The sequence below is a fragment of the Asterias rubens genome, chromosome 13 (genome assembly GCF_902459465.1).
Source record: "Asterias rubens chromosome 13, eAstRub1.3, whole genome shotgun sequence".
Lineage (NCBI taxonomy): Eukaryota > Metazoa > Echinodermata > Asteroidea > Forcipulatida > Asteriidae > Asterias > Asterias rubens.
This window is the reverse complement of record NC_047074.1, coordinates 12,665,894-12,677,791: the sequence shown is the minus strand read 5'-3', so window position 1 is coordinate 12,677,791 and position 11,898 is coordinate 12,665,894. Positions and strand designations below refer to the sequence as shown.

Sequence of the window (11,898 nt, the reverse complement as noted above, 5' to 3'; positions counted from 1 at the left end):
TAATAGTATGGAAGTTTTTTTTATTACCAGTATGTGATCGTGGTTTTTACTAACCGATATGACGCCCTCTTGTGGACAAACCGCCGACAAGCTGCGTGGCTGATGCAGAGAAATAACTTAGTCTCAGACTCGAAATAAAGTCTACCACAGCTGGGATCGTCACATGCACAATCTACAGCAGTTTGTTGTTGGGATAGTAATACCATGAAGGAAGTTACCTACGTAGTAGTACGGCGTGACGGTCGGTCGGTCGTGGGGAAACCCCAGGTACGGCAGATTTCGCAATGGTTGTTTTTACTTATCATTTGAGTGCTATAAAAGAGACGTGGAAGACGAAAGGCTACATACATTTTCCAGAGACCATAACCTGAAGAAACGACACATCTGCTATTTGCACGCCGCACATGTCTACACAAACTTCACTTGCACTGCAAACAGTCATTTGATTCTTTTGTTGAACGACGACCAACCAAAGTGAAAACTCACTGATCCAATCAACTCAAATCAATCACTGCACTTCATTTCAAAAGTTGTGTTCGGTTTTTGCATTACATCAACTAGTTTCATCAATCATTGGAGACTCTCGTTGCGTTAATCACAACAACAAGGTAAGAATGGGGGAAAATGTAGCATAAAATATGATTTTGTGTATAATTATAATGAATATATTCCTTGCGGCTTGCCCAAGCTCAAGTTGGACTCCTTCCACAGGCAGGGTATGGGCTCCTAGAATTGTGAGGTTTGTTCCACTATCGTCTCTACGATGGATGATGACTGAGACGAGATAGCGAACGAACCTCAACAAGTCATAATACTAATAATAGTTCTAGGACGACTGGAGTAGAGTGACACCTCTAAGTACTACCTCCATGGGCAGAGCAAGGCCTCCAAATGTCATGACTTGTATTGTCAGTCTTTCGAATACCATTCCTAAACAACTGTATGAACATCTGTACTGGTTGCCATTCTTTTTTTACTTTTTACTGTTTTTCTCGATTGTACTGATTTTTGATGATGTTGTAGATTTTTGTAAATAAATAGGGACACAGCCAACACACGGGGCTAGATAGCTCAGTTGGTAGAGCGCCGGCACGTTAATCAGGAGGTCGTTGGTTTGAATCCCACACTCTAGTCTGGTCAACTCTTTGTTCAACCTAAAAAAATCAATAAAATTATATTACGTTAGGCCCCCTATAGTCATGGTATTTTGTAATGTCCCGCTTGATTTTTTCAGACAAGGCAAAACAACATGCTGGGCCATCAAAATAACGACGAAACAGACAGCAGAGCAAGACCCTTGACTCCTCTGATGTCGTTATTCCGTAAGATCAAACCGAAGCGGCGCCATGGCTCAGGAAGCCCAGAAGTCACAAGAGTAAAAATGGACAGACCTAGAAATCGTAAACGAGACAGCGGGACATCATCTTTGGTAAGTACATGATATGTGAACAGGGCCCAATTGCATAGAGCTGCTAAGCACAAAAATTTGCTCAGCATGACATTTTTGCCAGGATTAACCAAATTTCCATGTGATTTTCAGGATTTATAAAAGCAGCTGCAACCAATGGAAATTTGTTTGGTAATCCTGTTTTTGTCAAGGGAGAAGTTTTTTCATTGCTCATCAAATTTTTGTGCTTAGATAGCAGCTCTATGAAACTGGGCCTAGGTTTTGGGGGTTTTCTGTAGTCAAAATAGAAAGAGTTCGTAATGATTTAAAAGAGTGAATCCAGACTCTTCAGAACAGAGTGCCACGCTGCCAGACAACTTCACCCTTGACCTACAATCCCTGGCCATATCTCGTTGGGCCCTGCTCCCCTCCCCCTCCCCCCCTCCCCCCTCCCCTCCCCCCTCCCCCCTCCCCCCCCCCTCCAATGTTGGTTCTGATTGCACGGTCTTCTGCATTACTGTTAACATTGAGCCGGGGGATGTTGGAGAGAATGATTAGTGTCAGTGGGAAGTGTACAGGGAATGGTTTTATGTAACGATAGGATAGGCTGGCCCAAGCATTTTGGCCGGGATTGTAGATGTTGCCATTTGTTTTGTTCACTGATGTACTAGGCCCCTCACATTTTGTATTCTAAAGTATATTATTATTCTGTTTTACACCACTACAAAAATGTTTCAAAAGTAAACATGTGAATCATTGTTCGAGGGGCTGTCAATTATTACATCAGTCTGGAGTCCCTGGATAAAAAGTATTTGCAAGATCTTGTGAGTCATGTCAGATCATGCATAGAGCAGACCATGCAACTTGTCAGTGCAGTGGCACTGACTGACCTCCTTCCTAGTCTTGTGACTCAAGTCGCACAATTAGTCTCAAATTACAATGACAGCACATGACTAAGAACCTATGTTGATGTTTCAACTCAGATGGATCGCATTCATGTGATGTGTCATGTGGGTGGTTTTTGGTAGTCACAAGACAAGACTGCTGTAATGCTGTAAAAAAAATAAAAAAAATAAAAATCCTGGAAATTTCCGAGTGATGATGCAACAGTGAAGCCCCTCCCCTAACTAAACTATTCACCAGACTTTGTTTTCTGATCTGCAGACTTCTTTCACTCTTAAAGTTTCAAACAGTGCCCAATTTCATAAAGCTAATCAACAGAAAATACTGCTTAGCAAATTTCTCTGCTGAGCAAAAATCAGAGTGATTTGTAACCTTTATGGAATTTTGGCTGCTGTTAACCAGTTTCTGTTTAAAAGCAAGATGTTTCTGTGCTAAGCAAAATTTTTTGCTTAGCAGCTCTATCAAACAGTTCTATGAAATTGGGCCCATAGAGCTGCTAAGCACAAAATTTGCTTAGCATAATAATAATAATAATAATAATATCGAAGTCTTATATAGCGCACGTATCTACCAAACAAGGTACTCAAGGCGCTGAGTATATACAAACTTTCAGAAAGATAGGTTATTGCAGTGATGAATTCTGAGACCAGAAATTTCTTCCTTAATAAAAACAGGACTACCAACAAAATTTACATTTGTTGCATATCTGGTAGTCAGCTGTTGTTTGCTTATCCTGAAAATCACGTGGAAATATGGTTGGTAATTCTGTTTTTATCAAGGAAGAAATTTCATGCTTTTGTGCTTAGCAGCTCTATGAAATTGGGCCCAGGTGGTAAAATCTTGATGATGCAAGAATTTGGTAAAATCTTGATGATGCAATCAGTTTGAGAGTTCATGCTCACAGAGGTTGCAGTGGGAAAATCCATTTAAGCTTGTCAGTGTAATGCCTCTATGGTAATAAGGCCAAATAAAAACAAAAACATGTTTGGCATCCTACCAAATTTTTTTTTTTCCGGAAAAAATTATGTATTTTATCGCTCCAGCAGCAATACAACAACAAAATCTTTGAATAAATAGCACCAGGTATCTTAAAAAATAAGCTGGACGGTCATAATGAATATAAAAAATATTTAAAAAAATAAGTCCTTCCTTTTTTTCAAAAAAGGAGGACGCAAAACATGTTTTTTATGGGGGGGGGCCTAAAGTTTGTTCACCCTGTAGCTTACTTTATCCTTAGTCCAAAACGCCCACTGTTTGCTTTTTGATCAGGTGCCTGGGTGATAACCATGATGATGCAATGGGGTTTGAATCATGGGGCTTGTGAACGCTCTATGGCTAGGCCAATGAAATGTGGAAATCCCAACTGAAAATGCCAGTGGATTGACAAGGTCACTTTTTGTTTTTACTTTACTTGGTCTGTAATGTGAAGCTATTGTAATTTCCTAGTATGGAAAGTTCAAGTTTCTAATAAATAGTGAAAGTTAAAAGTCAAGTCTCCATGGATCTCACATCAGTATGGAATTAAAGAATGTATTGCCCTCACTTTCACTTCATACAGTCTTATAAATCTGGTTTCCTTTTCAAATCGTTTTTAAATTTGTGGGTCACATGCTAGCTAACGTCACCTGACAGTGACACTGACAGTGTGTTTTATCAAATAGGCAACTCTTCCTGAGCCAGACACATTTAAGTGGTTGGCTCATATGCAATGTACATGTTTGATTGAACAGGTGTGTCGTCCACGTGTAGCGTTGCGAATTTACACTGCAAATCTGAGATTTAAATTTTCTGCCAGATAACTACACTTACTGCAGATATGGAGGTCTGTGCCGTTATGTACATCTTTCATATTTGGCTGTAACTTTATGTTAATGTTTTAGATTTGCCACATCATGGCCCAACTTCATTCTAAGCCTGTAATAAGCACAAAAACCTGCTACGTTACGCCCAGGAAAATCATGCTTAGCAAAAATAGCTTACCTTTTTTTTTTTACTTAGCCAAGGAAATTTCTTGAGCAGTATCTTCTGCTAAAATATACAAATGAGCCCTTATTGAATGGCTTGGAGAGCCAATTACTGCTTCAACGCATTCTGCAGCATTCTACGCCAGTTGTGTTCATAGCCAGTGTCAGGGGAGAGGGGGAGTTTCCAACCAACAGTAGGGAGGTTTAGCTGCATGTACGCGAGCAAACACATGAACGTGAACATCAACAATAATGTGTTGTTTCAAGATGACGTGACCACTTCGGGCTTCATGCTCACGTATGACATCTGCACACTTACCTGACATGAGAAATGGTAACTTCACGTATACTTTAAAAACCTGAAATTTTTTCAACAAAAATTTTCTAGGGGTTCACAGTCACGTTCTTGCACGTGTAACCTGCAGCTAAACCAAGTTCCTAGTGTCTGAATAAAGAAGCTCATTCCAGCGTATTTTTCTAAACCTTTATTCCCTCAAATTTTATTGTGTCTTTCTTGTGGTTTTTTTCTACAATTAGGACTCCGAAGTGGTGGCTTATACAGAAGAGATACAGGAGAGTCGACTGACCGCATCAAGCATGTCGAGTGATGTTGTACTAAAGGTATGTTTTCATTTTTGTATTTTTCATTTCATGACATTTCTTTCCACTCCAGCAGATAATCAAAGTTACAATAAAAAAGTACAGTATTGATGAGAATTGGGAATAGGGGGAAAAAAGAGTTTAAACAAGACTCCCAGGGTAGAGAGTGAAGATATTGTTGTTGTTGTTTTTTACACTAGTCTGCATGTGTATGGACAATTAGCGTTTCGTGGCCACTTCACTGCTTCTGTAACACCAGTTGACCGGTTTTGTGTGTTGTGTCGTGTCGTCATTCAGCCATCCAGAAAGACTGCTAGGGTCAAATAGTCAAACCATAAACTACCAACAAAAAAAAAAGGAAAATTCAAACTTATACTGAAAGCAATTTTTAAAATCCTGATTGAGAAGAAAGAATAGGAAGAAACTATACACATAAACAGTAAAGTTGTAAGGACCACCACAAGTAAATCTCTTTTAGTGTTGGCTCTGATGAAAAGAGCCATTGTGGTCTCGAAGTTTCGTATACTCTGCTCGTCTTCAGAAGAAAAGAGAGAAAACATCTCTATTGTCATTTAAATAACTTGGTTTTCTCTGGGGGTTTGTTTTTGTAGCCGCCGGGGAATAAAGAGATTGTTTCTCTAATCTCAGAGAAGAGTAGAGAAGGCGATGGAATGCTACGAGTAACATCGGACCGATGGGATGTCAAAGGTCGACAGGGGGAAGACTTGTTTAAAGTCGACTGCTCGGGGCAATACGATGACCCAGGAAGTAAGTACACACTCCCTCCCCTATAAATAGGTACTCTGTTGGCAAATGAAGCCCTAAATCAAGTCAAACAAGGGCTTCAGACTTGAAATTAATAATAATAATAATAATAGCCATCTTTTATATAGTGCTTTTCACATCCGAAGGGGCAAAGCGCTTCTAACCGTGGCCATTTAATTAATTAGTTCCTGAAACCATCTCAGCTCCCTGGGGAGTATACAGCCTGTGCAAAAAATATGCGCTACTCGGCTAAATTAATCACAAGAACCATCTCTGCCCTCACAGGTGCCCATTTACCCCTGGGTAGAGAGAAGCAACCAGAGTGAAGTGTCTTGCTCAGGGACACAAGTGTCACGACCGGGACTCGAACCCACACTCTGCTGAACAGAAACACCAGAGTTTGAGTTCTGTGCTCTTATTCGCTCGGCAATGACACCCTTCGACATCCTAAATTAAGTTCATTGGCTGACCAAAAATCAATATTCTATCTGAAGCCATGAGCATGCAGGGAAAAAAGCAGTGGTTCAGCATCGATCAGCAGAGTATGTTCGAGTCCCAGTCAGTACACCTGTGTCCTTAAGCAATACTTTACAATAACTATTTTGTCCTTCGGATGGGCTTAATACATAGTCGTAGGCCCCCCTGTACCAGGATTGGTAGTGAACGTAAAGGAACACTAAGAATACATGTAGAAGTCCCCTCGATACACCAAGCAAAAACATATATAATTTATACAATTTTGTTCTTTCTATCCATTTCGCAGCCAAATTCTTGTGGTATAAACCGAAACCCACAGTAGAAGAACATGAGAACTGCTTGGGCGCATATCTGAATGCGGAGGACCCCACCAAGAAGTTTCCAACAACGGGAAGTGTGGAGCAGCAATACCCCTTCAGGCTCTGCTGCCATAAAATGAAGGACGGGAAGATTCACTTGGCTGCACACAAGGTATGTGGTAAATAATAATAGCTGCCTCTAATATAGCGCTCATATGTTTTTGGGCCTGGATCAACAAAGACGTATGCCTCCCTGGTTTTTGCCTTGGTGCCCTAGAATGCTCCAGTAGAAATTTCCTCATAGTTTGCCCTTCCAAGGAGAAAATGCCTTGGTGCCCTTGCCCTTTCAAAAAACGTCTGTTTCTGTGGCCTTTTGCATGATGTACATTTTCTTGAATTTTTGGGGGGTTTTCTGAAATAAATGAAAAAATAAAAAAAAAAAAATGACGAATCTTCAAATTGCAGGCGCCAACAGGAGCTAAAGACTCGGAAGGTCTCCTCTACGTCTGTAAACTCCAGGAGAGAAGCGGTATCATCACACTTCAGGAGAATGTTTCCCACTCGGACAAGCCCTTGGCCGGATCTTTCATCGGCGCTACGAACACCGGCCAGGTCAAGATGTTCCCTCCGAGTCTATTCGAACCTTACACGGGCAACCCGTTTGCATATTTCTACCTCATGGACCTGGACGATGAGAAGACGGAATCCATGAAGCGGATGAACGGAGAGAAATGAGGTAGTTTTCGTGTGTTTTTTTGTTGTTGTGCTTTTGATGAAAAAAAAGTGAACGGCTTCACGGTGTGGAGAACCAGCATGAAATACCTACAGGAGGTTGAGTGTAGGCATGGACCCGGAGTTGTGGGCTCAAGGGGTAAAAAAATAGTACTTATAACTATTTTTTTTGCCTGTTTTTTTTATACTATATTTGTTCTGTGTGGTTAGTGGTATTACCATGCGTATATCTACTTACATGTAGCTGCGTAGACTTGTAACTTATATTATTAGACTACCTAGCTAATAATAATAATAATAAGTAAGACTTGTGAAGCTCATATTCCAGAGATACAATGCGCTGCTTAAGATTGCTACAAAATCGGTCAGTTAATGGGCGAGAAGAGAACAGTTTAGTTTACATACTTCTCAAAACAACTTAGTTGCTTCTGGAATTCAGCAAATTTAATTGTTTCGGAATAAATCACTTATGTGGTTAACCATGATCTTTTTGATCGACCACAACAGCAGGAAACAAAAAGTGTAGACAGGGTACTTAGAGGATGTTTATCTCAACATTGGAGGATATCGGGTCATCTGTAATCTGACGCATGTTTTTTTATATTTTTTTGCAATTGTTGAAAAGGAACTGGAGTGGAGTTTTTCTTTTAGGGGGGTGGTGTCTTGTTCAAGGTACTAAACAGGATTGGTGAAAATGTTTGTACTCTTCCAATAACCAATGATGCAAGATATATTTAATAATTATGTATAGTAATAATGTTTAATAATAGTATGCGTAGTAGTACGATTGTGCTACCACCATTGTATGATAGCCACTGTATACTTTAGAAAAAGGTGTAGCATTAAACTTGCAGGTACAACCCTGTTTAAAACTCTTGCAGGAAAAGTTATGGTTATGGGCCCACTTTCATAAAGCCTGTGAGCACAACAAACTTGCTAAGCATGGAAAAGTATTGCTCAACAGAAAAAGGTTACCAGCCAAAATGACATGAAGTTTACATTGTTGTGACTGGTATCCCCTCTTAATTTTTGCTTAGCAAAGACATTTGCCCAAGCATTATTTTGTACTTCACAGCTTTATGAAATTGGGCTCTGGGGGTCTCAACATGTCGATACTCTGCTCACTTTGAAAAATGAGCAAGGTAGACGATTCTAACATTTTACGCTTTGACTCATTGAGACCACACCGGTTCTTCACGGAAACAACACTTCTCCCGAAAGAGTTTTTATACAAAACATGGTTGATCTCGCAAGTCAAAAATTGAAATTAATACACAAAAGGCCAACGCTGTTTTATTTCCTGTTATGGCAAAGCATGTTGTTTGAAATATGAGAATATCTGGAAGTGCCCGGTATTAGTGTTTCAAGCAGTAGCGGATCAGGAAGTAGCTAGTAGTTATTTATCTGCAATCATGTGGTCATGTTTTGTTTAAATGCTTCCAATACCTTTTTAGTTTCACTTTCTTCCCCACCCCCTAAGCTGGGTAGGGAAGACTTTATGAAACCAACTTTTTCTTTGTAAATCGGGACCCAAAGGATGAACCATTCTGTGGTTGTGGTTTCGCACATGATCACACACACTGTTCAAATTTTAAAAAATAAGTATCGTGCGGCAAGAAATTTTGCAAACACATAAAACGATCAGGGATTCGGTAAATCAGAATTTTAAAAACACTTAGCATTAATGGTGACAGTGCCGTATTTCATAGAGCTTAAGCAGAAATTAGCAGGATACCAGTCAGAAATTGTACATGTTTCATGGTTATTTTGCTGGTAACCTGATTCTGGTAAGCATAACTTTGTTGTGCTTAGATATGTTTTGTGCTTAGAGCAGCTCTATGAAGTCAGACCAATGTGCATATTCTCCTGTGTAGAAATGTTCCAGTAGTTCAGCACAATGCCGCGGGTCCAGCGGTATGTTCAGGGGGCCCACAGAACTGCTGCCTACGTTCTCTCGCGCCTGGAATGTGCCCATCTTTTGAGAAGCTCCCTAAGCAAGATTTGTTTTGCTAAGCAAATTTGTGTGCCTACCTGCTTTGAAATCCTTGAATGTGTCAAACACTGTCTGGGACAGTGTTTCGTTTAGTGTGTTTTAAATGTACTTAGCTTAAATGCCCAAAGACAAAAAATGTTACTGCCTTTCCTATGGAAATACTCAATGTGTTGTCTTTTATAAAGACACTTTTAGTTTTAAGGTTTTGTTTTCGTCACATACTTACTCAAAATATGTATGTTGACCTATGCCCAACTTCATGGCTTTGCTTCCACCACATTCTAAATTAACAAATTGTAAATCTAATGTAATTTTTGCCCATTTTTGTGAAATACTTTTATACTGCTAACCAGTGAAATTCGCTCCACATGAGCAAGGCATTTCCTACTTATGTAAGCACCGAATCTTTGCTTACGGTAAGCAGAGCCATGAAACTGGGCCCTTGTTAATTAAGGACCTATTCTCCCTTGTCTGGACTTCATTTTTGTTTAGTTTCTTAGATTTTGTGTGTGTGGTTTTTTTTTTAAGCTTTTCCCCTTCGATTTTGTCCAAAATCTCACGTTATGTTATTCAAAATGACTTGACCACTGCTCTTTAAGCTTAAAGGTAGCAATATTTCAATGTATAATATCAAAGCTTGTATGATTGTAGAATTTCAGTGAAAAAGCTTTATATTATGTTTTTCAGAAGACGATTAATGTTTTTTTAAGAACCCTGCCTTTGTATTAGGAAAAATAAATTAAACTAAAGTAGAAGCCAAGATCAAGCATAAGCAACAAATGCTAACAAATCTCTAGAATTAAAATGTTGACAAAATTATTATATTTTTATCATCTTCTTGCTCTTGCCCATAATTTACTTAGGACTGCAGTAAAACGTGTAGCTGTAAAACAAATTGTAGTTTTTTTTTTTTTTAAACCAGAACAATCTAATTTTTGTAAACAAACAAAAAATTTGATAAATTGCAAGCGCATGATTTACTTCGTACTGCAGCAAAATTTGCAACGGCATCATAAAAAATGTAGTTTTATTATTTTTATACCACAAAGTAATCAAATTTTTGTAACAATTTTTCTATTACAATGTATGATGAATAATATACGCCTATTTTTGATAAAATTGTGCCTGAATCTTTGATCAACTGTAATAAATATATAATATACTCAAACTTGATGTTTGTAAATCGGTTGTTTTTGAATTGAGAATTAAGAATGCTTACCAACTTAATGGTCTTATTAAGGTGTAAAAGCAAAAAAGTAGTTGGTGGCCTGTCATTTTGACCTATTGACCCAACTCTTCCGACATCATCATCATCAGAATAATCTTGGATGCGCCATTTTGGTGGTCAATGTCACTGTGCGTTAATATTCAGCGAAGTACGCATTTTAGGCGACGGCGTTTACATTTAAACCTATTGACCACCAAAATGGTGAGCATGGCACAGTCGCAGTGTGCGTGCAAGGGGTCAATAGTAGGGTTTTCCTTTGAGCCTTCCAGGAAGACGCTGTTAGGGTCGAAACTTTGGACCACTACCGGTTATTATGTTTTCCATTAAACAAAGTATTAATACAATTTGTTTTCCATGGGATTATGTCACACCTTCGAACAGGATATGTAACTATCACATGGCTGAGAAAGCTCAAACTGTCACTTTCGGTTTTCTTGAAACACAAAATTCTTGAAACAATACAGGACACGAAGGGCTGACGAAACAGTTACACTTCCGTTATGTCCCTATTCTAGAGATGCACATGGCGACATGCCCAGACAACTTTCACTCAACTACAACAGAAATTCCTCCTTGTAAAGGCACTGGACACCTTTGGTAATTGTCAAAGACCAGAGCCCAATTTCATAGAGCTGCTAAGCACAAAAATTTGCTTAGCATGAAATTTCTTCCTTGATAAAAACATGATTACCAACAAAATTTCCATTTGATGCATATTCCCCTTTACTGGTGGTATTCAGCTGTTGTTTGCTTACCCTGAAAATCACGTGGAAATTAGGTTGGAAATCCTGTTTTTATGAAGGCCAAACTTTTATGCTAAGCAAATTTGTGTGCTTAGCAGCTCTATGAAATTGGACCCAGGTGTATCTTAACACATGCATAGAATAACAAACCTGTGAACATTGTGAGTTTGCAAGAAAATAGTAAATACACCCTTGTTGCAAAAATGTGTGTGCTTTTATAGAAGCTTAATAAAAACAAGCTTCAGGCCTGAAGTATAATTTGAGTGAGAAATTACCTCTTTCTAAAAAACTACATCACTTCAAAGGGAGCCGTTTCTCACTATGTTTTATATATTATCAACAGCTCTCCATTGCTTGTTACCAAGTAAGTTTTTATGCTAACAATTATTTTGAGGAGTTACCAATAGTGTTCAGTGCCCGAGCGGACTACCTAAAATGGGCAACAAAACCAAACCCAGGCTTGTTCTTTTTCATGTTCCGGGTTTCAGAGCAGGATCATTTTACGAGTGTCTGCACTTTGGTTCATGATCGAAACTTTCAATAGGAGACTTTCCAACGCGAGGTGGCAGCAGACATACCGGGTAAATTTCCATTGTTTACGTAGTTCTGAACATGCGCATAATTCTGAGAACAATGGATTTACCCGGTAAGTCTGCTGCCCTCTATCGTCCCAGAAAGTCTCCCATTACTAGTAATCAAGATGGAAAGTGTTTTGGCCAAAATCCATTAGTTTTGATGATTTCATTATTAACTGGGGGGGGGGGGGGGTTGAGATACCACTGAAAACATCTTTCTTAAATGATGCAG

General features: G+C 39.1%; 1 protein-coding gene across 3 annotated transcripts; it reads left to right on the top strand.

Annotated features, from left to right (window-relative positions):
- Nucleotides 1-242: 242 nt before the first annotated feature.
- Nucleotides 243-8,099, top strand: LOC117298920. Of its 3 annotated transcripts, XM_033782299.1 has the most exons (6): nt 243-608; nt 1,235-1,429; nt 4,792-4,875; nt 5,466-5,622; nt 6,383-6,567; nt 6,861-8,099. In XM_033782299.1, exons 2-6 carry the CDS (start codon nt 1,250-1,252, stop codon nt 7,128-7,130), a joined length of 876 nt encoding a protein of 291 aa, XP_033638190.1. In that variant the 5' UTR covers nt 243-608; nt 1,235-1,249; the 3' UTR covers nt 7,131-8,099. The 3 variants fall into 3 exon arrangements, with proteins under 3 accessions (XP_033638190.1, XP_033638191.1, XP_033638192.1); XM_033782300.1 differs by lacking the exons at nt 243-608; nt 1,235-1,429 and adding an exon at nt 3,971-4,112; XM_033782301.1 differs by lacking the exons at nt 243-608; nt 1,235-1,429 and adding an exon at nt 4,143-4,588.
- Nucleotides 8,100-11,898: the final 3,799 nt, after the last annotated feature.